General features: G+C 45.9%; 1 protein-coding gene across 1 annotated transcript in view; it reads left to right on the top strand.

Moving 5' to 3' along the window:
- The window catches only part of LOC138503211 (uromodulin-like), a 298722-nt gene that overhangs the window by 218244 nt on the left and 53219 nt on the right, over nucleotides 1-27259 (top strand). The window contains exon 6 of the mRNA XM_069622796.1: nucleotides 7654-7811. Coding sequence (XP_069478897.1) covers nucleotides 7654-7811 — 158 coding nt within the window. The remainder of the gene's footprint in view (nucleotides 1-7653; nucleotides 7812-27259) is intronic.

The raw sequence follows: 27259 nt of genomic DNA, 5'->3' as shown, positions 1-27259 counted from the left end.
CTCTCAGTGATCTTGCACCTTGGGCGATTGCTCTTCACCTCTTGAATCCCCCTCTGCCGGATTTATCCTCCTTGCAAAAATGGGCCTCCCTCCGTCGGGTTCACTATGGCCTTTCTTCAAAACAGTTCATGTATTCCTAATACAGTTCATGTATTGTTCAGTTTCATCAGAAAGCAGGGTTTCTTTCTCCTAGCTTTCTTTTAGCATCCCTCTGTCGGGTTCACATTTGTCAATTATCACAGTTCCCTTCCCCTAGCTTTCCTCTGGCAACGGGTCTGAGACTTTCGATTGTACAACAGATTTGACATGACCCTTGTTGGACCACTCTGATGCCTCATGCCACCCTTTCCTAGGGCCTTCTGGTTCTTCTAGTTTCAAAACAGGTCCCTGTCAGACTCTTTTGAATGAGCGCCCACGTGGCGCCGGACCCCTCTGCACCTGGACCTCAACTGGGCTTTTTTTAAAGTTCAAACACACACACACACACACACACACACACACACACACACAAGTTCTTCTTCTTGTAAATTCCTTGCATTCAAAAATGTTGTTACTTGCAACCTTGGGCTCAACAGAGTTTGGTTTTTCTATCAGTTTCCTCCGACTCACCGGCTGTGCTGCACCCGTTGGCTTTTTTGCTCTCTGGCATCAAGGATAGTACCACTGTAGCCAGCTTGCCTCTCAGTCTGCATTATCAATGCGGGAAGCCCCAGTGTACCATTGACCTCTGCTGTTCCGCACACCAGCTGCAACTCCCGGTTTTATGATTTCCCTTTCGGAGGCTTTGCAGGTCTGAGGTGAAAAGGGCATGGGCAATTCCCCTTTTCGTCGTCCTTTCAGGTCTCGTCACTTTTCTCCTCCCTTTATCCTGCCGGTTTAGTGTAGCTGCTTCCTCGTGCGTTCAGCTCAAAATGTGCTTTTGTGCTTTGCCTTTTATCCCTGTGGAGAAGGTAAAGGGCTGTCAGATGTGCGTGGTTATTGTAAATTGCCTGACTCTGCCTGACCCGAGTGTTGAGACTTGTCAGGTAAACGGCTCTGGTGTTAGTCCATTGTCTGTTACTGTGTAAGAAAGTATTTGTGTGGGAAAAGGGGGGCGGCTTCTAAATATCCTACAGGCTAGGATGGGGAAAAGGTGTTACAGGGAAGGGGATACTGCATCTCAACCCTTGGTGTCCCACTTCCACTCCTGAAGACCCCTCGCCCAGATGATCCTCCCCCACTGGTTCACACCCAGGAACTGGATCCAATAGCTATGGCCGTGTCCTGGCCACCTGGACGACAGATCTCCAGGGAGCAGCGGGTGAGACACTTTCAGGTTTCTCACAGTACCCATTGCAAGAGAGGGAGGTACATGCTACTATTTGCTTCTGCTTGATGGTAATCTCTTATTCTTTACTGTACCTAAGTGCATGGTCACTCCATTTAGTAAAGGTTGTTTCAAAACTACAAACATTAGAAGGGTCCACATTGCCCAAAAAAAATAACCAATCGTAAACCCTCCCAGATTCTATTCGTGGGCGCATCCCTCCATTTGGCTTCAAATAATAGATTTATCTGTAGGAAATCCCATCTGGTAAATATTAACATCCACGCTTTACCATAAGAACTTCTTTTGGAGCCCCCCTAATCGAGGATTTACCCTCATCAAATAACAAAGCGTCAGCCCCAGTGTAATTGCAATTAAAGTCACCCACCCACAATGATAGGACTCTTTCGATACAGACGCTGCCATTTCACTAAGATGTTTTCAATTTCGTCAATCAAAGCAACTATTTCTACGCAAACAGGATTAAAATAGATGTTCAGTATTAAGGTATGTGAACAAATATTATTATTTTTGTCAATAATCACTGTTGCTAAAACAGCCTCTGACCTGCAAGTTAAATTCTTAAGAGAGCGACCTTTGGTGATTCCAATGGCTGTTAATAGCCCTTCCATGGGGCGCCCTCCTACACCTTTTTTCGCTAGCCTCACGTTTAACATAAACCCATCAAACACTGGACAGCTGGTTAACCATGTTATATTTACTTAACACTTGTACATTCTGCAAAAAAGAGTTGCAACCTCATGAGTTCACAACTCACAACCCCAATTTTTTAAGCCTGGCCTAGAAGGTGGGATACCCGATAAGGTGTTTGCAAACCAGCCAAAAGACGATTGGTTCCTGTAGAGTTGCCTGTGTTGATCATTATAAATCCGACTGTACCATATAGTGACTCTCAAAGCCTTTTAACAAGATTTCTTCCTGATGGACAAACACAAGATTTTCCACTAGCTTTAAAGAAAAATAAACAGCAAATTTTCCCTAGCACCCCTTATCAAATAGATGGAAGATATGGAACACAAATCCGGAACTGAAGAAAGCAGATTCAGGATCTTAGACCGATTTAGTGAGAAACCCCTTTCTTCATCAAAAACAGATAGAAAGCTCTTAGGAGAAAGACCCGTTTTAAAGGCTAGTTACTCCAGCGTTCCTACGGCTCAGGTTCCCAGCCTGAGCACGATCAAACAAAGGGCCAGAGTTTCTTGAGATGATCTTATCCCCAAGGGCCGAGAGTGAGCTTGCCCGAGCTCCATCCAGATGCGGGATCCTTTCCCGGGATCCATCGCCCCCCGGTGGCCAGCATCTCAATCCACCAGATTCCAGCGCAGACGCTCCCTGCTGATCAAACTGTGTCACCTTGGTAGATTGATTACTAACAGATTGGCCCATATGAAGGTGCTTGAGTGGGTTTGGGCACAGAGGCTGCAGACCGAGGTCCAATTTCCACATACGGCCCCGGCAAGTTCTTGATCACCTTGACTCTACTGGCAGTTGATAATTCCCTTTTTTGCTGGGCTTCTTAGTATTTCATTCTTGGATGCAAGTAAAATATTATGCAAGAATTTCCTAGAGACTTTTTTATTCAGCTTTTTGTCACCTTTCATGTTTTTAGATTTTTTACTAGACACATTTCCTCGTAAATCTTCCTTGTTTGTAGTAACAGTTTCAGTCATAGTGCAGTTCCCAGAGGCGGGTACTGGAGATGAGATCACAGTCAAGGGAGTAGTAACCAAACCCATAGGGGCACTGATCCCTGACCCCTCGTCCTTCTCTGGCACCTTTAAGATTTCACTAGAGACTGGTGGTGGAGCCAGCATTAGGGTCCTTAGTTCAGCAAGGGCTGCTGAATTTGCTCTCCCCTCATAAGCCACCATGTCATAACAACGGATTAAAGACTTTGAAACCATATTTAATGGCCACAGGCAACCAAGGATGGCGTATGGAGAATCGTTGCCAGCCGAGTCCTCTCCTTCAAAGGGCAGAGGGGAGTGGTCAGTACTCATTGAGACTTCTGAGCAAGGTTCGAAATCGTTAGTTGTAGAATCTGCAGAGATACTGGGAACCTGAGTATTAAAAAGGCCAGGTTACATGCTCAGCCTTTCAGTCATACAATTTAGCTCTGTTATTTCATTCTCCACGTTCATCGATGGAGCAGGCTGCGGTAAGCTCAGCCTTCGTTCAATTTCCCTGAGCACAGGACAAGAGATATCAAATGTGGTTACTTCAGAGATTCCAGGTTCACCAGTTAGTAATTCTATAACAATATTCTCTTGTGATACAGCATTGCTATACGTTTTAGTCTGGCAAATTGGAAAAAAGTTAATCATTTCCACCTGTTCTGAGAGGTGGCCTCTGTTACCGCTGAAACGCCACCGGCCCCGGCCACCTCAGATGCAAGGGTTTTTTCTTTGCTTCTAAGCGGATATCTCTTATTTTTCCCCTTCATTGCTGAGGTTGTTCGGAAGCCGCTTGTCAGAGCGCCCAAGTCCACATACCCACCCACCGTAAACAGTAAATGAAAAAATTCCCTAGAAATTCACACTCACACAGTTAGGCATGGACCACAGGTTCACAGTCTGGTAGTCTCACCTTGCCACAACGCAGGATGCAAACTCCTCAAGGCAGGGCTGCGTATAGGGTGCTGTTGTCAGATCTTTAAGAGGAACACCCCCACCGCTGGTACCGTACTGGTATGGCTGCCGTTGCTAGATTTTAGGTGCTCAGGGACTCCACGTCATCTGCCACACACTTCACTAGAAGTAATTTCTTTTAAGCACTTTTTGGTGCACTTAATGTGGCTTTATATATTGGTGTTACCAAAAATAAATCAGTTGTGTCCATATGTGCATGTTTACTGGGATTCAGTGAAAGGGCACTCATGTTCCTGTTTTGCCCTGAGATTGGGCATGCTTCCTCCATTGTGTTTGCACCTTCACAAAGCTGTACCCCCTAATGTATGTGCATTGAGACAATTTCACAGACATCAGTGCGAATGCGGAGGACAAGAGAAGCAAAGAATTATACCCTCAAACGACTTCACTGAAGATTGAAAGGTGGGGCAAAGAAGGGAGTGACCATTGCTCCCTTCTCTTGCCTTCCAGTTGCCTGGTTTGGGGAGCACACGTACCCCCTTTTTCTTCTTGCTCACAAGATGTGGATATCCCATCCCTGCCACATCTGAAGATACCACACGATTGCAAAGCCTTGATAACGGGGAAAAAGCACACAGCTTTAGAAAATATAGGTTTGTGGATGCAATCAATCAAACCTGAGCTTCAGTGACCAATGAACAAGAATCACAGCAGTGTGAAATCCAGCAGCACCCATGGAAGGGGAGGACAGTTTCAGCGTGTAACCATTCTATAACCATCTCCTTTTATAATACATCAAGCCATGTGATCGAAAGAAGGCATTGGGCAGTGCCATCTTGGATTAGGAGAGTGCTTCACACTGGTAGCTATAGAAAAGGAAACATATCAGCTTTGCAGACATCCTAGAGTCGACTACTTTGTAATCACACTCCATATCCGACCTTTACAAAGGCTCCAAACACCAATTAGTGACAATGATTAAAAAATGCAGAAGCCCAACATCTGAAAGCTGGCTTGGCACGCAAACACCACTACAAAGATACCTTTGAAACCCCAGGAGTCTATGCTGATCCGTACACCAAAGGCCAACTTAGTGATCTTTGTGTACCACTCCACGTTTATGCCTCTGACACCAAGGGCGATTATCATTATCCGGACAACTTGAGATGTTGGAGGTGATGCGAGATTACCTATTCCCACCTGTTGTTGCTTGAGTGCAAGGGATGAGAGTAAAAGGGAAGAATGAAGTGGCACCATAGCCCTCGCTATTCTCCTTCTCACCCTCCCCTTTCTCTGCAGAAACAAACTTAGAAACCAAGTGGCAGAAGGATCCCTTTCCCAAAATACATCACAATACAGCTCTGCTAGGAAATCCCATGTTAAAGAAATTTTCAAAACGAAAAGAAAGTTATTCTCTGAAAATAATCTCCAAAGCAATAAAAAAAACAAAGAACTCATCGCAACTCTGAACTTTCTGACATCTTCTGTCTACTCAAACCCTTCAAACCTTAACTCCTCCTCCTGCTCTAATTCTAAACCAGCTGAAGAATGAAATGACATCAGCCTAGAAACACTTGTTTACATTTGCGTTATAAATGACTCTTCATATCATCTCATGTAACAGACTTCATTAACCTTTCACTCCAACAAGGCTAAATTCACAATCAGATCAACAAATCCTTCTTCATACCAAGGCTAAAGAAATCATTGCTGGGCCCAATAGTGCGCTAACATTACCGCTCCCTTGACAGCCTCCCCTGGATTGGCAAAAATCTTTGCATGAACAGTGACCAAACGTGTGCAACTCGATGTCAAATGCACCACTCTTCTGCACTGCCTTCAAATAGGCTTCATACCCAAACACAGCACTATGTCTGCTATATACATCCTTGCAGCAGCTGACTAAGGTTCTACCACTGTGAGAAACTTGAAGGCGTCTCACCCGCTAGTCCCCAGAGATCTGTCATCCAGGTGACCAGGATTTCCTGGCAAAACCTATTAAATGATGGTGACTTTTTACTTGCAATTGTAACACTAGTTAAATCGTGACTGTAAATAGACATGTGATCGCAATACCTACAGTAGCAACAAAGAAAACATTTTCATTATACACAGGTAAAAACTGTTGGCATTGTTAATGCTGGTTTTCTTCCTTTGCACATACAATGTATTCACAGTAAATACACACACACCTGCTCTTGGATACATACAACACCAAACAGAGGAAGTAATCCCCTTAAGCACAATCCCCTCATCCTAGAGTTCAAACCTTCAGTTTTTGCAACTGCTTGTCACTTTGCTAAAACTAAAGGGGCAGCAACAAATATAATGGGTAACAATATTGTTTTTTTCCTTAATCAAACTTTTCTTTGCTCCCATAAACAGCATAGTTTGCCCAGTTAATTCCATGTCACCTGAACACGTGTTGTCCAGTCCTGGGCTTTCAAGTAACAGGTCAATGCATTCTGGGAGTTGTAATCTTTTTTGTTTCTTTTCCGGATTAAAATACCAGAATTATTTAATTTAATTATTTAATTATTTAATTATTTTCAAAAGAAACTCCAGGGGTGTTCAGATGACATGCAGGTGCTCACTTTATCACCCTACAACGTCCCTCAAACAAGAAATGTGTTTGCGTCCTACTACAAAACCATACATTAATGCCAACTCCTCCCTTTCTTTTGCCATTTACTTTGGACTTCTATGCCGGGCCCTACAACTTCCTACTTCTGCAGGCAGTCTCTGGTCCTTGATTTAACCAGCAGAAATGTCACACTAGTCCACAATAAGCCTCCAACTGTCCGTTCTACCATGGCAGGCGTCTGCAGCAATTATCACACCGCTCATGGTTGTGGGACAGTTTAAAGATGTTTAGTTTCACGAAGAGATGCTAATTTAAGAAGTGGAAGACTTATTTAAAAGAAAACTCTGCACAGTGCATTAAGCCATTGGCTACAACACGGAGCTAGAAGGATATGAGCAGTGTAGGATTCTGTTCCCTGCCTCTGTCGCGTAGTGCTGCTGCCTGTTAATGATGTCAAAATGCAAAGTTTTCCTGCTCTCCTAGGTGGGAGATTTAATAAGCTGCCCCTGCTGCTCCCCTGCCCACCATCTGTGCCCTTGGCTGATACACAGTTTGCCTTCCTCTAGAAACGGCCCTGCACATCACATTATCCACGATTATGTGAGGAAAAGCAGATTGGCCCCTCAGATGGTGCTCTATACTTGGCATCCTCTTTCTTACAGGCAGTCATGTTCTGTTCATCCTCTTATCACTAACAGTCTGCCAGCATTGGTGAGCAATACCAGAGCACAGAACCTATTCTCAGAAGGAGATGGTTCAGTACTTCAGGCTAATCCACTTCTCCAATTAGTGACTGGAAGACTGTGATTCGATAGATCTGGTTTGAGTCCACATACCCCTCTCCAGTGCATGACCTCCAGCGCACGTGCCAAGTCTCCCACACTTCCTATACGTCCTCTCGCTAGGCCACCACTTTCATAATCCTCCCCTTCTCGACCAAAATGACTTTCCAATTCCATCACAGCCCTCGCCTAACCCTGGCTTGGTGGCAACGAAAAAAACCCATCAAGCGACCTTGTCACAACCCCCAGAAAGGGTTTGTGAGTACTATTGTTCGTAATGTTACAACTGGTGTTCTTAATATTTGAGTTGTGGAGCATTGGAAGTTGGGTTTCAGACATATAATTAAAAGATGAACTTGATTTCTTTTCTAGGTCCAAGGTGAGAAGGTGACCTACACAAACGCCCTCTACATTCCACCTGACTTCGATCTTCCTATTATAATAAGCAGTGCTCTGAACATGTCCTTCAGCTGTACCTACAACATGACAATGCAGACGAGCCTACAAACCGTTCTACATCCTTTGATCGGGTAGGTGCGTGTGGATAAAGGCTGCATAGAAACGAGTGGTAGCCAAGCCTTAAAGTGCTTGAATCAAATCAAAGTCCAAACTGTTAAAATAATGGTTGGAATCAGTCTGAATCGGTGGAACCCCTTTAGAGATTATTCATAAAGGCATTTGAGCTGTGGGTGTCATCACGAGTTGGGCGGAGCGGTAAAATGCAGCGCTAATGCTATTATCGCTGCATTTACCACTCCGCCCAATCTTGAGTTGGGCGGATTGTGGGAGTTTTACCTCCAGCTTTTTGCTAGGGGAGAAAATCCCCCTTTTCTGCCCGTTCTCGGCGCTAATTGCACCGGTGCTAAAAGCAGCAAGAAACCCTCAGTGGAATGGGAATGGGGATTTACCTCCCCACTGCAACTCGGGATCTGGCACTAACTGCGCTGGACCGAAATGTGTTAATGCTAATAGTGTTGGGCGGTAATTACTGCCGGGATAGCGCCCAATTTGTGATAGAGGCCATGCGTCTTAACATTCTCGATTCTCTGTGTTTGTGGTTTGAATAATTTTAAAATTATTCTTTAAGGATTTCTTTCTTTTGTACTCCTCTTCATCCAACAATGCATTTACTCTGTATTTTGCAATTTTGTGTTTAACAAATTCTTAACGTACATATAAAAGTAGCTGCACAGAAACTTTCATTCAAGGATACCAAGGATACCAACCATGCTCAAAACAAAAACTGCTCTAATTTTAGCAGTCACTGCAGCGGCTCATATCTCACCTAAATAACATATGAAGCTGTTATTTGTATTAAGAGTATTCATATAGTGATTTGCACCTCCCACCACTCCCAGTACCATCCTAGTACACCCATCAAAGGGCAACATAGTAAAAGCAGCAATTGCCCTTTCCTTTACACAGACCTGCATCACTAACCGTAAGGATTCCAGAAGTTTCCTAATGTTTGTTGGTGACCGTTAGCATATTTTTGAAATATAGTGTTTTATTTCTTGGTGAATTGTGTTCACACCTTTTGCAGACGAGTTGCTTGATGGTCCCTGTAGAAAACGGGAACTGGGGCGGGGAGGAGTGTTCCTCTAGTTGGTTGTAGTTGCAATATTAGTACTATTACCAAGTAGGGTTGTTGCTGGGCTGTATAGCATGATAGGATAATGCTATCACAGGTTTTATTTTGGTTGTAAAGTTTAAATCAGGCATAAACCTTACATGTGCACGAAAGAAATGATAACAGACTTCACATCTTACCATCAATCTAAATTAATTGAATATATCAAAGATTTAGTTAGCATACTTGAACACGGAACAATAAATACAACATAACAGAATTTACTGCGGCAGGCAGTTGAAATCCACAGGATGTTCAAACTCGCAGTGTGTGGGCAAACCATCACCTCAAAATACAATGGATGGCATATCTAGTATCTCCGTCTAGCCAGGTAAGAGAAGTGCCCTGTTAAGCATTTCTCCCCATTTCAACAGTATTTCCACCTCTTCATCTTTCCTCCCAAAGAAAATTAACAGTAGTGAGCTTCTCAGACCTGGGAGAGCCTGGTGTTTAGACCCAACAGACACAGGGTGGGTAACCTCGTAGGCTTCCCCTAATTGCCTTCTGCAGTGTAAGCAACAGCTCAGTCCTAAATCCTGCCATCTGTGAAAAAGACCGAAATAGGTGATAAAAAGGGGCTCGTGACATTTTGAGAAACATGGTGCAATTGTCCTTTCTTTTTTAGGGGAGTAACAAGATTTACATCAGGACATTACGTCCTAACTGTTGTTTGAAACGCTCATTTATAGAAATCACGCACTGGTTGACGGTTACTAAGCAGATTGTTTTCAAGGCCCTCTGCTTGGTACACCATGCCCTGCATGACCAAGGTGTTGAATACCTTTGCGATAGGTTCACCCGTTACCTTCCTACGCTGCCTTTACCTTCTCCTGCCGCAGGCTTACCTGTTGTTCCTTCATTCCACCGCTCCCGCTTTGGTGGGCGAGCTTTCTCTGTCGCCTCAGCTTGACTATGGAATAGTCTTCCGCTGACCCTGAAAAATTCTCTAAATCATTTTATTTTCAGGAAGGCGCTGAAAACATTTCTGTTTTAGGATTGTGACTGTAGCTGATTCGGCTCTCTCTCCTTCAGCGTCATGATGCCCTCGGGTGAACGAGCGCTTAATAAATTAACATAACATAACAAATCATCTTAACACATTTACAGATTTGACCCACTTCTACACCTGGAAGAACCTTTCAAGTTTGTCTCCCAATTGACAGTACGCACCAGATAATGGTGGGCTATATAAATATAGGAAAGAGACAGTCCTCTGTCCCTCATATAGATCTAGTAGCTTTGCAGATACACCAGACCAGGGGTGCTCAACTGATTTTGCCAGGAGGCTGAATGTACCTTACATGCTGCCTATAGTGGGTGGGAGGGGCAGGTAGGCTTTACCAACACCCAATTTTTATTAAACACATTGAAAAAGAACACCTTTTTGAGGTGTACCAGTCTTTATTTGTATTTCAAACTTAAATTTAGTAGTACATATTTGTCATTCCACTTTCATCATTTCCTTCTTTGCAAAGGACATATTGGCACTGGAAAAAATATGCAAATCATACAGGATGAAGAGACTGCGTTCAAACATTTCACAAGTTATGTTGCTTTAGATTTGCAAGGCACAAGCTCTGCCATTTTGCACACCATCTGGCACTGCTGTAAGTGAGCAATGAATCATGAGTTTGAGAAATGCAGTTTCTTTTTTTAAGTTGGAGTTGAACAGTGAGCCAGACATACTTAATCAATGAGAAACATTGCAGCGTTTCTCAGCTATCAGTTTCTGGATCTCTGGCTCCAGTGATGTTGTACCTACTCTCAGGATAGCATGGAGATGTTGGTCAGTGAGTCTTGTCCTTAGACTGATTTATGTAATTTCAACTGCAAATGAACGTGCTCACAAATGTAAATACTGCCAAACATGGACACCATCTTCTTTAATGCTTCCTGGGACAGTTTGGAAAATTGAACAGTCTTCAGAGACTGGTAAAAGGCTAATAAAGGCATCAATCTCTCTGCCTATTTTTGAGGGCACTACAGCACTGACATTCAATAATTTCCAGTTGAAGTTCATGTGGCACATTGTCAACATCAGCAGAGAAAGGACCTGCAAAAAGTTTAAAAGAGGCTTCCTGTGATTTTCAAACACAATGTATAGTTCATTCAGGACCTTCACATGCCAATGCCATCCTACATACTTGTTGTGGGGGAAAACCTCTGCACATGCGGGGTGGTGTACCAGCATCCCTTTCTCCAGTTGGGCTGTCAGAAGTCTTAACTTTATTTCAAAGGCACAAACTGCCTCAAACAGATCAGATATTAGATGTTGGCGTCCTTGCAACTTTAAATTTAAATCATTCTAATGGCCTGTCAGCTCAGCCAGAAAAGCAAAGTCAGCTAGCTGGTCAATGGACCTCATTATGACTCTGGCGGTAGCTGTGCCGGTAAAAACGGCACGGCTGCTGACGGAGTCATTTTTTTTCTGGCGCCCAGCAATGGGGATTTACCGGAGCATTACAGCCACAGTAATTCCCCATTGCTGGGCGCCTGAAAAAATTACTCCCCATTCCCATTTGGGTCCCATTGGACTCAATGGGAATGGGGGGGACGGAAGCACCGGCACCATTAACAACGGTGCCGGTGCTTCCGTCAAAGTCTGCGGCTGGGTGCCGTTTCTCCCACCAGGTCAGACCGAGTACTGCGAGTACTTCGGCCGGGTGCCATTCCTCCCACCAGGTCAGACCTGACGGGAGGAATGGTACCCAGCCGCAGTACTCTGAGTATGCCAGACTGGTAACAATGGTGCAGTATCTTACCGGCACATTTGTTACCGAACTGGCATACTCTTACCGAAGCCCAATATCTTGCATGACAGCAGTTTCCATTCCCTTTTCATCAAGGAATGCTTTTATTTCCTGTAGTAAAGCAAAGAATCACTTCAGAACATTGCCACGACTAAGCCAGTGAACATCAGTGTGATATAGGACATCACCATAATCCACCTTGGCCCCTTCTAAAAATTCCTGAAACGATCTGTGATTTAAAGACCGTGCACAGATAAAATGAACTGTTTTCACAATGAAGTTCATGGGCCTCATTCCAAGGCTGGCGGTAACCGTGCCAGTGCTACCGGCGGGTTGCCGCCGGACCTGGGATGATTTACCAGCACCTGACTTGTCTGTAACACCAGGGAAATACAACCCCGGCGGTCCGGAAAGTTAGGCACTGATAAATTGTAATTCCCCATTCCCATAGAGTCCCATAGGAATTTAATGGGAATAGGGAACACAGAAGCACCGGCTGCCTACCGTGGCCGCTGTATCTGGCAGGGTCAGACCTGTCAGGCACAGCAGCTCTGACAGGTAGACTCGTAGTTTGCCGGTCCAGAAACAACTGTGCCAGAGCTGGATAGACCGGCAAACATGTAATGAGACCCCATGACATTTGTGAATTTGAAATGTTTTGCACATAATTCCTTCAGATGTATGATGCAATGACAATTGTTTTAATGGACACCCTTCTCACCCAAGTGTCTTTTCAAGCAGCCAATAAAACCATTTCGCTCCCCAATCCTGGCTGGAGCCCCATCAGTGGTCACGCCTACCAGATTATCCCATGGCAAATTTAAATCGTCCATTACTTTTTGAAAGCAATTCAAAATGTCAACACCAGTAGTTCTATGATTAAAAAAATATAATTTTAATTCCTTATTGACCCCACTATTGAAAATTAAGAGTTGGGCTGTGTCAGTTGCATCTGTGACCTCATCAAGGGCCGCTGAAAACAATGTTATGTCCTTACATCCATTTTCAGTTGGTTGTAATAATTGTCAGCCATATCTACAATACGCCGCTGAATGCTCATCCTTGTCACTCACTGGGTCAGTCACTGTGAGTCACACAATGGGTCTCGTTACAAGTTTGGAGGCAGCCATGCCCTTAATAAGGGCATGGCTGCCTCCAAACTCAGTCCGGGTCCGTGGTCCCTGAATAGGGAAATACCAGGCCATTCCAACCTTGGAGGACCCAGTATTTCCCCATTCAGGGAACACATCCACATTCCCGTTTGAGCCCCCATAGGGCTCAATGGGAATGGGGAGGGAGCTAACAACGGGCCTGTTAATAACGGGCCCGTTGTTAGCTCCCTGGTCCCCTTGCAGGACCCGCAAAGGACGTCTGGTCTGACCAGACGTCCAGAGCGGGTCCCGCAAGGGAACCTCGGAATAGGGCGGAATGGGTTTAATTAGACCGGCACCATTACCGGCGCCATTCCGCCAGAGTCCTAATGAGGCCCAATGTGTCTGTGGGTCACACAATGGGCCTCATTACGAGTTTGGTGGTAGCCGTGCCCTTAATAAGGGTACGGCTAAAACCAAACTCGCTACCGGTACCAGCACCCGCGAATGCCGGTAATTGCCCATTCGCGGGTGCCGGTGTGGCCGGGCTCTGGATCCACATTCTGCCCAATAGGGCAGAATGGGGGCGGGGAGCATGGTTGCACCGGCACCGTTTATAACGGTGCCGGTGTAATAACGATCTCTGCTTGCGGGTGCCGCTCTGCATGCCTGGTCTGACCAGGCATGCAGAGCAGCACCCGTAAGCAGAACTTGTAATGTGGCAGTATGGTAACAACGTCGCCATTAGCACTACCGGCGCCGTTGCTGCCTTACCGCCACATTCATAATGAGGCCCAATGTCAGTCACTGGGGCATGGGGGTGGGTGGGGGGCACAAACACAGTCATGGAGGGCATGGGGGTGGGTAGAGGGCACAAACAAGGTAACAGAGGGCATGGGGGTAGGTGGGGGCAACAAGCACAGTCACAAGGCATGGGAGCACAAACAAGGTCACGGAGGGTATGGGGTGGTTGGGGCAACTAACACAGTCACGAGGGAATGGGGGTAGGTGGGGGACACAAATAAGATAAAGCACAAATAAGGTAATGCAAGGCATAGGGGTGGGTGGGGGCAAATAACACAGTCACGGGGGCATGGGGGTGGGTGGGGGACTCAAATAAGGTAAGGCGGGGCATGTGGGTGGGGGTCAACAAACACAGGGGCTTGAGGGTGGGGGACACAAAAAAGGTAACAGAGGGCATGGAGGTGGGTGGGGGCAACAAACACAGTCACAGGGATGGTGGAGGGTGGGGGTCACAAACAAGGTAATGGAGGGAATGGGGGTAGTAGGGGGCAACAAACACAGTCATGGGGCATGGGGTCGGTGGGGGACACAAACATGGTCATGGGGTGGGTGGGGGACACAAACAGGTTCACAGAGGCCATGGGGGTGAGTAGGGGCACAAACAAGGTAACAGAGGGCATGGGGGGTGGGGGCACAAATACGGTAACGGAGCGCATGGGGCAACAAACACAGTCACAGTGGCATGGGGTGGGTGGAGGGCACAAACAAGATCACAGAGGGCATGGGGTTGGGTGGGAGACACAAACACGGTAATGAAGGGCATGGGGGAGGGGGCAACACACTGTCGTGACACTTGCCCCTGGCCTTCTGTGGCAAGTCAGCCTTGCAGTTAGGGCCAGGTCAAAGGCCTTAAATCATCATCCAAGACTCTCTTGGAGTCAGTCCTGGCGCCTTTGGCATCGTGAAGACAAACATTAGAATGGGACGATTTACTTGGGACTATTTAACTTGGGGGTGTTCAGCCAACATGGAGGCACACACATAGCTCAGTTACAAGGAACTGAGTTATGCGGTCTAGTCTTTTGGGCGTGGCAGGCCTGGGACTACTTTACCTGGACTACTTTGGGTGTGGCAGGCCTGGGACTATTTTACCTGGACTACTTTAGCTGAGACTATATAAACCGCACCCAAACAGCAGAACATGCTTTGCGTTATTCTGCTGTGGGCAGCATAACACTCATCGTGTCCAGTTCTTTGATGCCAGCTTACCTGAAACCAAGGACCTGCAGAGAGAGAAAGAACACTACGAAACGTACCTGGAACAGTATCTTGTCTTCAATCCATCGCTGTCTTCAGTTCCACTCACCTGAAGGTATGAACTCCATCATCCGGCACTACATGCATCCTGGAATACCATAACCTGGAAAGAGGAGAAAGAAAGACAGCATTAGTAAGCGTTTACTCACGTTTCCTCCCGAATGCAGAAAGCCACGCAATTCTTACCTGGGTAGTCATCTCCTGGTCAGTATCATTGCTGGAACATTAGGGCGCTCGGCGACGAACATAGCAACCTGCAAGGAGAGAAAAGACACAGGTTAGCAATAAAAAAGGCGAAACAGCGCTGCGCATCACGCATTACCCACCGGACAGCATCGCGCACACAGCGCTTTCGCCTACCGGCCCATGCTCATCTTCAAACTGCATGACAACACCAAAATACCTTTCCATACCTAAAAGGAAAGAAGCAAGACATTATTCGAACTAAGAGGAACATAAGAACTGCATATAAAGACTGTAAAGCAGCAAACCTACAGAGTCACAGCAGGCTTGGATTCCCACAGGGGGGCTTGCACCAGTGAAGTAACTTGGTCACTGCTCGCCCCCCCACATCTACGCGCCCCTGCCACGAGGAGCAGGACAGAGAATCCACCTTTTACAATATTAAGGTGAGGAGAAGGCCCAAGGGGGAGGAAGGAGTTGAGGCCAAGGGAGGTGGGAAAACATAAAGACAATCTGGTATTGAATCCAGCTCTCCTATATTGCAGACACATCTTTAACCAGAGGCCTTACCAAGAGACCGTGAGAGGGTTTGAGAGTGCAAATCATCCAACCAGGGCTGGGTGGCGTCCCCGTGGATAGCAGGTGAGCGTAACAGGACACAAAGCCTCAATAATATTATCCACCTGGGCGTTGTGGAGACGACAGAGATGGACCAGTTAGTTCAGTTGTTGGGACGATTACGCGCTGAAGTACATTCAGCCAGGCAAGAAACAATGCTCTTAGGAGGAATTTGATTGTTACTAAGGATCGTACCGACAAAATAAGTAGACAATTGCTCCAATCACAGGCAGGACAGACCCCATTGCCTGGTAACATTCCGCCAGCACCTGTACCAACTTCTTCCACCAATCCAGTACAAATAACCCTCCCTGGGGCAGTTCCTTTAGCTCCACCTGAACGATTTACAGGGGACCCCAAGAAGTATGCAATGTTCATGAACCAGTGTCTTTTTCATTCCCTTAGCAAACCTGGGGCTTTTCCTAATGACCAAGCGCAAGTTGCTTTTGTCTTGTCATATCTGAGTGGCAGTGCTGCGGATTGGTCGGTACCATTGGTAAGTCAGGATATCCCGTTGTTACATGACTTTGGGAGTTTCCAGATGGAAATGGAAAAACTCTTTGCTCATCATACCCAAGGCCAAGCATTAGACAACAAACTTTTGTCACTCCGTCAAGGAAGTCAAGACTTGCTGACATATATAGCAACATTTAACAGACTAGTCGTTGAAGCTGGGTGGCCTGAGGAAAAAAGGACCACACTATTTCATCGGGGTCTACGAGGGGAACTAAAGGATGTCCTTGCTCAAGTGGTTAACCCACCTAAAGACTGTGGAGAATTCATCAACCTTGTGGTGCAATTAGATCACAGATTACAAGACCAAAAAGCGGACTGGATAAGGTTAGACCCTCGAGCTGTGTATGTCCGGTCAAAGGATAATGTTCCACATACATTGGAAAACATGGTAGAACCAATGCAAATCGGAGGTGTATGGCCCCCTTTAACTAAAACTGAAAGAGACAAGAGAAGGCAACAGCAATCATGCTTATATTGCAGAAAATCAGGCCTCTTCCTCAAAGAATGTCCAGTGAGACCACCAAGGAGAACTGGTTGAGCCACAGAGAAGGAAAATAATAACAAGGAGTCGGAAAACTACCAAGTGCCGGCAAGCGCAGAGGTCCGCTTGTCGAGCAAGAAGGATGATTCACAGACCTCACACTTTGCATTACCAGTAATTTTGATCAATCACCAACAACCGTCTCGGATGCATGCTGTCGAAGCATACATAGACAGCGGAGCAGTTGGGAATTATGTAGACCAAGATCTGGCAGCAGAGATGGGGCTTCCCTTATGCTCTAAGTCGACTACTGAAAACGTTACTGCTGTTGATGGGACAGAAATAGCTTCCGGACCAGTAACCCAATGCACAGCAGCACTAACCCTACTGTGCCAGGATGGATCTCGGAAATCTATTGCATTCGATCTCATCAAAGCTCCTCAGTTTCGACTAATCTTAAGGATGCCATGGTTGGTAGCTCACAACCCTCTAATAGATTGGCATGCCAAGAAGTTGGCCTATTCCGATGATTCTGCTTGCACCTGTTATTACCAAGAAAAGGGGAAAACAGACTTATGTACATCTGCTACTCCCAGTACGGCGGTGATTGGACTAGGTGTGACTAGTATTCTACGAAATGGATACCAAGATTTTCAAGACGTGTTCCAGAAAGAACAAGCCAGTATTCTACCACCGCACAGGCCCTACGATTGTCAGATCGACCTCATACCTGGTGCGCAAATTCCTTGTGGTCGAATCTATGCACTTACTGAACCAGAAAACCTCCATTTGAAATCTTATCTTGATCAGTGCCTGGCAAATGGATATATCCGCCCATCCAAATCACTGGCAGCCAGTCCCTTATTCTTCGTACCAAAGAAGGAAGGAGATTTGAGGACTTGCTCCAACTACCGCGCATTAAACAAGATCACAGTAAAAAAACGTTATCCACTGCCCCTTATTCATGAATTATTAGATCAAGTCAAAGACGCCCAAATCTATACCAAACTGGACCTTAGGGGGGCGTACCATCTTGTTCGAGTGAAGAAAGGAGACGAATGGAAAACCGCCTTTCGTACCAAATACGGCTTGTATGAATACCAGGTAATGCCTTTTGGACTTTGCAACGCTCCTGCTGCATTCCAGTACTTTATGAATGATGTTTTGTGGGAGTTAATCGACATTTGCGCCCTGGTTTACATTGATGACATCTTAGTGTATTCTGCTACAAAAGAAGACCATGTCAGGCATGTCCGCTCCGTCCTTACTAAACTCTGCCAACATAAACTGTATGCTAATCTCGAAAAATGCTCTTTTCATGTCACCGAAGTGGAGTTCCTCGGTTTTATCCTCACACCAAAAGGTATCAGAATGGATAGGCACAAGGTAGATGCCATTCTTAACTGGCCGTCACCAACTTAATTTAAATTTAAAGGAATCCAGATTATGTTGGGCTTTGCAAACTTTTACCAGCGATTCATCCCAGATTTTTCCCAAATAGTGCATCCAATTAAATCACTATTGAGAAAAAACAATAAAAAGTTCCATTGGACCAAAAAAGCAGAGAAGGCCTTTCAAGAACTTAAGAAAAAATTTGCTTCTGCTCCAGTTCTACGGCATCCTCTCCCAGACCTCCCTTATATAGTTGAAACAGATGCCTCTAGCATGGCTATGGGAGCTGTTCTCTCACAAAGGGACCCAGGAACTGGCCAGTTGCACCCTGTAGCCTTGTGGTCATGAAAATTCTCACCTCCCGAACTAAACTATGCTATCACAGACAAAGAACTTTTGGCTATAAAATCAGCTTTCAAGGCATGACGACACTATCTCCTTGGTGCTAGACATACTGTCACGGTCATAACTGATCATCGAAACCTGCAATACCTAAAAACAGCAAAGGCTCAATCATCCCGTTGACTGCGGTGGGCTCTTTTCTTCACTGAATATGACTATGTGATCACCTACCGGCCAGGAGTCCGAAATGGAAAGGCTGACACCTTGTCCCGCATGGGTGTTGATAAAAAGGCATACATAACTCCAGATCCAGTAGCCATCATTCCAGAAGACAAACTCCTGGGTCTTACGACAACATTGACACAGGGTGAACTCCAAAACAAGATCCAATTCTTAATGGATCCCACTTTCTCACAAGAGTGGTGTACTCAAGGAGAACATTACCCCATTGAAGACCAGTTACCATATTTTAGGAACCGTCTATACTTGCTAGGTAAAGATTTACAAGAGCAGATTATTTCGGGTTATCACGACTCCCTGATTGAAGGTCATCCTGGAATTGCCAAAACTCTAGCTAAAGTAAAACAAAACTATTGGTGGCCCACATAGCGTAAAGACAGCATACAATGTACCCAATCTTACGGTGTGTGTGTGCACAAAACAAGTCCCAAAAGCAGAAACCACCTGGTTTTCTCCAGCCATTGGAAATTCCTCCCGCACCATGGCACACACTGTCCCTTGATTTCATTACAGAACTACCTCCTACTCAAGGATTCAACACCGTCTTAGTTGTAGACTTGTTCTCTAAAATGGCACACTTTATTCCTTTTGAGGGTCTTCCAAATGCATCCAATTTAGCAAAAGTACTTGAGAATTAGATCGCCCAACCCCTTTGGAAATGCCAGCCGTTAAAACCCTACATTCGACTATTTCCCAGGCCTTCAAAGAACCAGCAGAACATTTACTCGAAGCAAAGAACAGACAAAAGAAATTTGCTGAACAACATCGTAGTAAAGCCCCCGGCTATGAAATTGGAGACAAGGTCTGGTTAGAGTCAAAATATGTGCACACAAAAGGGACTCAGACCTTTTGTCCCCGATATCTGGGACCTTATTCTATTGAATCCATAATAAATCCAGTGGCAGTTAAATTAGCCCTACAACCCACTATGCAGATTCATCCTGTGTTTCACGTATCACTCCTGAAACCAGTACAACCTGGTACTCGGGTTACAACACCACCAAAACCAGTAGTAGTTGACGGAGAACCAGAGTTTGAAGTAAAGGATATCCTAGACTCAAAATACACCAGATCCAAACTATACTACTTAGTTGATTGGAAGAGATACCGCCCTCCAGACAGATCATGGGAACCTAGTGAATACATCCATGCACCTCGCTTAATTAAAAAGTTCCATCAGAATTAGCCAGCCAAAGCAGGACCAGGCCGAAGTGCCACCGTGAGAGGGGCCTTGGGGGGGAGTGCTGTCATGACCCTTGCCCCCGGCACTCACTGGCAAGTCTGCCTTCCAGTTAGGGCCAGGTCAAAGGCCTTAAAATCTCATCCAAGACTCTCTTGGAGTCAGCCCAGGCTCATAACCATCATGGAGACCAACATTAGAATGGGACTATTTACTTGGGACTATTTAACTTGGGGGCGTTCAGCCAAAATGGAGGCACACAAATAGCTCAGTTACAAGGAACTGAGCTATGCGGTCTAGTATTTTGGGTGTGGCAGGCCTGGGACTACTTTACCTGGACTACTTTGGGTGTGGCAGGCCTGGGACTACTTTACCTGAACTACTTTGGGTGTGGCAGGCCTGGGACTATTTTAATTGGGCTACTTTACCTGAGACTATTTAAACCGCACCCAAACAGCAGAACATGCTTTGTGTTATTCTGCCGTGGGCAGCGTAACGCTCACCGTGTCCAGTTCTTTGATGCCAGCTTACCTGAAACCAAGGACCTGCAGAGAGAGAAAGAACACTATGAAACTTACCTGGAACAGTATCTTGTCTTCAATCCATCGTTGAATTCAGTTCCACTCACCTGAAGGTACGGACTCCTCATCCGGCACTGCATGCATCAAGGAATACCATAACCTGGAAAGAGGAGAAAGAAAGACAGCATTAGTAAGCGTTTACTCACGTTTCCTCCTGAATGAAGAAAGCCACACAGTTCTTACCTGGGTAGTCATCTCCTGGTCAGTATCATTGCTGGAACATTACGGCACGCGGCGAGGAACATCGCAACCTGCAAGGAGAGAAAAGACACAGGTTAGCAATATAAAAGGCGAAACAGCGCTGCGCATCACGCATTACTCACCGGACAGCATCGCGCACACCGCGCTTTCGCCTACCGGCCCATGCTCATCTTCAAACTGCATGACAACACCAAAATACCTTTCCATACCTAAAAGGAAAGAAGGAAGACATTATTATTCGAACTAAGACGAACATAAGAACTGCATATAAAGACTGTAAAGCAGCAAACCTACGGAGTCGCAGGAGGCCTGGATTCCCACAGGGCGGCTTGCACCAGTGAAGTAACTTGGTCGCTGCTCGCCCCCCCAAATCTACGCACCCCTGCCACGAGGAGCAGGACGGAGAATCCACCTTTTACAATATTAAGGTGAGGAGAAGGCCCAAGGGGGAGGAAGGAGTTGAGGCCAAGTCTCATGATTCCTGCCCCTCATGTCCCCAGCCCTCCAAGATGTCAGGCTGGAGCCAGGCCAAGATCACCTACATGGCTTTCAAGGGCCTCTCCATCCTTCCAAAGATCCACTTGGAGTCAGACTTGGCGCTTGTGGCACCAGACTCACTTACTCCCATAGGATAATATTGGGGAATTGGACTTGTAGTGCACTGATGGGAAAAAGATGGATGACCCCGCATATTTCGGTTCCCAGAACTGCATGTGCAGTCTAATCTTTTGGGTGTGGTTCAGCCCAGAGACACCTGGGAGACCCAGAGACTATTTAAGCCACGCCCAGGCTGATAAACATGCTTTGTGTTTTCTGCACCTGCAGCGTGACACTCACCGTGTTCGGATCGGTCTTCAGTAGGCCTGCATCTTTCTTCCGCGCTAAACTCCTGCAAGAACAAGAACACCGCTAGGAACAGCCTTACCTTCCGGCACTTCTGCCCATCATTCATCGCTCCTTCTGTTCTGCGGGCATCTTCGGCGGTGTCATTCCATCCTGGCACGTTGCTTCATAAGAAAAAGGGAAAAGAACAGAAAAAAGGCATTAGTAAGCATTCAGCAAATCTTTGCTTATTTTTAAAGACTATACGAGCTTCATACGCTTACCTGAATCCAGGCGCTCTGGGGGAACTCTGTCTCCGGAACTTCTCATCCATCTGCAAGAAGGAAAAGACATTCCAGGTTAGCGTGAAAACATCTAGAGGCGCCGCATATTGCACTTACTCACTGCATTTGTTCTTCATAACCGGCATCCACGCTGAAAACGTCGCAGCACCTAAAAGACACAGAAAAAAAACTCAGTTCAATACAAATACGAAAGGGTCGCATAGCGCATAGCGCTCTCACTCACCTTCAGCGCTACTCATCTCAGCAGCACGTCGCCATCCCCGGACGCCGGCCATCATCTAAGGAAGGAAAGGAACGAAGATAGAGAAGTGTTCAAAAGACTCATTATACTTACCTGTCGGACTCTTGCCAGTGAAGTAACTAGGCAGCAACGAGCCTGCATCAATCAACGCGCCCCGGCGCTGAAAGCAGGACGGAGAGCACACTTTCCAAGAAAACAGGGTGAGCTGTGGATCAAAGAGAAGGGTTGGACCCCGGGGAAGAAGGTGTTCAAGCACACAGAAACAATAGGGAGTTAAACTCTACCAATCCTGTGTTTCAGGCCCAGTCTCCAGTCGAGTAGACTCCAGGGAAGGGTTCGAGGTCGTAAGAGGTCAGAACAGGCTGAGTGACATCCCCATGGATGCCAGGTGAGCGTTACAGAACACAAAGCCTCACATCAAAATCCACCTGGGCGTCATGGAAACGTCAGAAACCGACCAGTTAGTCCACATGTTGGGGCAGCTACGTTCCGAAGTACATGCAGCCAGGCAGGAGACCAACACCCTGAGGAGAGAGCTGATAGTAGCCAAAGAACGCACTGACGATTTAAGTCGGCAACTTCTCCAGTCACAAGCAGTGCATGCACCATTGCCGGGAAGCGTGCCCTCGATGCCAGTACCATAAGCTAATCCCGTTCAGATAACCCTTCCTGGGGCAGTTCCCTTGGCCCCGCCCGAGCGATTTACGGGGGATCCCAAGAGGTTTGCAACGTTCATGAACCAGTGCCGCCTGCACTTCCTTTGTAGACCAGGGGTCTTTCCGAATGACCAATCACGGGTCGCTTTTGTGCTATCCTACCTGAGTGGTAGCGCCGCGGACTGGTCTGTACCCTTTGTGGCCCAAGACGATCCTTTGCTGCATGACTTCAGGGGCTTTCAGCGGGATATGGAAAAGCTGTTTGCCCGTCATACTCATGGGCAGGCATTAGACAACAAACTTCTGTTCCTACGCCAAGGAAATCAAGACCTATTAACATACATAGCCACGTTCAATAGGCACGTTGTTGAAGCAGAATGGCCAGTGGAGAAGAGAACCACGTTATTTCATCAGGGGTTGCAGGGGGAGCTCAAGGATGTTCTCGCACAAGTAGTGAACCCCCCGAAAGACTGCTCAGAATTCATTGACCTTGTTGTTCAACTGGATCATAGGTTGCAGGACCGAAGACCAGATCGAACCAGACGGACCCTCGCCCTATGTATGTGCGTTCAAAGGACAATATTGCCCGCACAACAGAAGGTTCAGGAGAACCAATGCAGATGGGGGGGTCAGATCCCCCTTGACTAAAGTGGAAAGGGATAAAAGGAGACAGCAGCAGTTATGTCTGTACTGTGGAAGGTCAGGTCATTTCCTTAAAGAATGCCCTGTGAAGCCACCGAGGAGGACGGTAGGGGCCACGGACAAGGAAGATACCATCAAGGAATCGGAAAACTCCCCAGCCCGGCAAGTGTAGGGGTCCACTTGTCGAGCGAAGAAAGTGAACTACAGACCTCCCATTTTGCACTATCTGTGGTCTTGATCAATCACCAACAACCATCTCGGATGCACGCAGTAAGAGCGTACATTGATAGTGGAGCCATTGGGAATTACATCGACCAGGATCTTGCGGCAAAGATGGGGCTTCCGTTACACCCTAAATCAACCACTGACACTGTTACCACTATCGACGGCACGGAAATAGCTTCTGGTCCAGTATCCCAATGCACTGCAGTTTTAACCCTTCTGTGCCAGAATGGACACCAATAATCTATCGTTTTCGACCTCATTAAAGCACCACAGTTCCGGTTGATTTTGGGAATGCCATGGTTGGTAGCTCACAATCCTCGAATCGATTGGCGAGCAAAAGAATTGGCCTTTCCCGAGACTTGCGCCCACACATGTTATCACCAAGAGAAACAACCAATAGACACCAGAACCTCCACGCTTGCGACTGTGCCAATCGAGACCCTACCAAGTTAATACCAGGACTTTCAAGATGTCTTTCAGAAAGAACAGGCTAATACCCTGCCACCGCATAGACCATACGATTGCCAAATCGACCTGATACCCGGCGCACAAATCCCTCGTGGGCGAATTTACGCACTCACGGAACCAGAAAACCAGCACCTGAAAGCCTATCTTGACCAATACCTGGTCAACGGGTTCATCCATCCCTCGAAGTCTCCAGCAGCCAGTCCTCTATTCTTTGTACCAAAAAAGGAGTGGGACTTGAGAACGTGCATGGACTATCGTGCACTGAACCAGATTACCGTAAAAAAACGCTACCCCCTGCCACTGATCTCTGAATTGCTTGATCAAGTCAAAGATACCCAAATCTACACATAACTAGACCTGAGGGGGGCATATCACCATGTTCACGTAAAACAGGGGGACGAATGGAAAACCGCTTTTTGCACCAAATACGGCTTGTACGAATATCAAGTAATGCCCTTTGGCCTTTGCAACACGACTGCTGCATTTCAATACTTCATGAACGATGTCCTACGGGAATTGATTGATGTCTGTGCTCTAGTGTACATCGACGATATTCTAGTATATTCCGCATCAAAGCAGGACCACGTTAAAAACGTCTGATCCATATTAGAGAAACTCTGTCAACACCAGCTCTATGCCAAGCTCAAAAAGTGCTCATTCCACGTCTCCGAGGTGGAATTCCTAGGCTTTATTCTCAGCCCGAATGGAAACCCCCTTTTGAAATACCACTTTGCATACGCTGTGCTGTTGCTGTTTATAATAAAGAGTGCACTTAGAAACGTACCTTTCAGCTTCAGTTTGGGCAAAGCTCTGTTGACTGTACAGAAAACTATGCTGCTTAAACAAATAAAAGAATGACTATCAATTAGCCATCCATGCTTTAATGTTATCATCATCTTGAAATAGAAACGGCTTTCATGAAAGCAAAGAAAAAATACATAAATGTCTATTTCATTGTCTTTTTTGTTATAGAAAATGAATATTTTCCCAAGAATTTTCACGATAAGAACATTCTTTATTTGTACAAATGAAGTTCGAGCATTTCAATCATTTGTTTTAAAAACGGAACTAATTAATTTTTGCTCTGAATGAATCAGATTTTGACTTCTTAAGCAAGCAATGGATATTTAATTTCAATGTTGTCAGCTTAAGCAACTACTTGCCTAGTGCTGGTTGAAATGTCTGTTCTGTAATCCTCTGTGATTCAACGTATTCGCACTAGCCACTTCTAAATCACTGCATGGTGCTTGTGATAAGTTTCATTCATTCAAACTAGAGAAACGAAACCTCCCTCACACAGGAGAAATAAAATCAGCCTATAGAGGGAAGCAGGCATGCCGTCCTGCTGGAAACGCTGGGTCTGGTCGTTCAGAAATACAAGAGATATTGAGCCAAAGCATAAAGAGCTATAGGAAGCCACATACCCTGTCACTGGACTGGACATAAATTATACATGTCCCGACATGTTTTACTTTTAATTATTTTTATTTAATTGTATATGGTATGTGATGAAGTCTTACCGGCCGACTGTAAATAGGGAAGTGATTGCCTAGGTAGCATAACAGGTGGGCACTTAGATATGGGAGTATAGAGATCACGTTCATGACGCGTTTATTATCATGAGCTTATTATCTAATGTAAGCTTTTGGTGTTCGTTGCTAGGAGACCGGGGTGGAGCTGGAGAAGACGGAGAGCGACAGTTACATCTGGGCTCATTGAGCTGCCGGTGTGAGAAACGAAGATTAATTTTGTTACGGGTCCTGCGGCGCCGTTGCGCTAAGGAAAGCCCTCGTTTGTTTATAAGGCGACCGTTTGTCGTATCTAAGTTGGTTCTGTTAAAGTTGCCCAAAGCTTGAAAAAATCACGAGCGGCGGCGTTGGAGCCATTGCAGAGACGCGGAAGAGGGGTGTGTCTTCCGCAGCTGTTTCGCAAAGAGGACAGCTGATCTCTGACCGCCGCATTAGTGTGTCAGACGTGAGCAAGAAGAGAAGGCCTAGGAGGCGGAGCCCTGAATTGCCGAGGGACAGCTGATCCGAGGTTCTAAAGAGAAGAGAGACAACGCAAGAAAACACTAATTGAAAGCCACAGCCAAGAGTTTTTCTACGAAGGTATGTGAAGCCCAGGAGGGTGAGAAGAAAGGATAGAGAAAGTCTATTACCACGTAATAGTGCAGAAGATACCTAGAGGGTTGTGGGGTGTGAAAACAAAGGACCACGCACAACCAGAGGTCCCATTATGAGCCTTGATTGAAGAATGACTGTGAGGGATTACTATTAGCTCATGAAATGGCAGTAAATTGCACCTCAAGCAAACAAAATAAAGAGAAAATGCCATGCTAGGTGTCACATTCAAACTGTTCGGGACGAATTCAAGGGGAGTTAAGAGAAACAGACAGGACTGTATAGAAAGAAAGGTAAAGAAAACAAAGATACTATAACAGACGGAAACAAAGAGTAAAATAAAAGAAGAGGAAATAGAGCCTGAGGCTGTTAAAATACACCAGTCCTTCTGTCCTGAAAGGGAGCTCTCAGCTGGAAGGTGGTGAAGACCATAGTGCAAAGATGTATCCTTTTACCTAAAATAATAAGAAAGAAAGTTCCTGTTAATAAAAATATTGGGTAATTCACTTAAACCCAAGAAAACTACTTCCTGTCTCAGAGTCTTTCCTTCTTCATTTTACAAGAGTTTATCACAGGTGCATAACATACCTTTACAATATAACAACACCATAAAAATAACTGGGTACAGAAATAAGCATTGGCAAAGCCAACAGTTTTTGCCTTTGTGTCCCACCGGATAGGAAGATGCATGTATATTTACCATTCAAAGATGGCCGGCTGGTTTCCAGAGAGCTTCTCAACAGACAGTCATCCAAGATGGCTGCCTCCATGGAATAGCTCACTCAAAATCAAAGAGTTCCGAGATGGGCAGGAATGGGTGGGATTAGCCATCGGGATTGCATTAGCTGGGGGCAGGGAATGGGATGGATTACAACTGTGTATCTCTCTTCAAATATCACCTCCATTGGAAAAGCATTACAGACCATCATTTAAAGCCCATATTCGAAACTCTTATGTTAATGACAATAGTTTCCGCTTTTAATGTAGCGCTTTCAACGACCACTTAATAGCCCAAAAAAAAGAAGACAGAGGTTTTGGCCTGTCAACTGGAAGATTCTGTTTCTGTGACCCATGAAAATGCAGGGAAAGTAAACGCACAGGTTGTGGACAAGGAGAAAGGGCAGAGAAAAAAAGGCAATTGCCCTGCCCAGGAAAAGAGAGTGAACACTAGTAATTAATACCTCAAGCTGAGCAGAAGGAGAGGGCTAGGCACTCACCAAGGGGGAAGACCTG

The sequence above is a fragment of the Ambystoma mexicanum genome, chromosome 11 (genome assembly GCF_040938575.1).
Source record: "Ambystoma mexicanum isolate Mex_15411 chromosome 11, UKY_AmexF1_1, whole genome shotgun sequence".
NCBI lineage: Eukaryota > Metazoa > Chordata > Amphibia > Caudata > Ambystomatidae > Ambystoma > Ambystoma mexicanum.
Note: the sequence above shows the minus strand (reverse complement) of the source record. Positions and strands in the feature narration are given on the sequence as shown.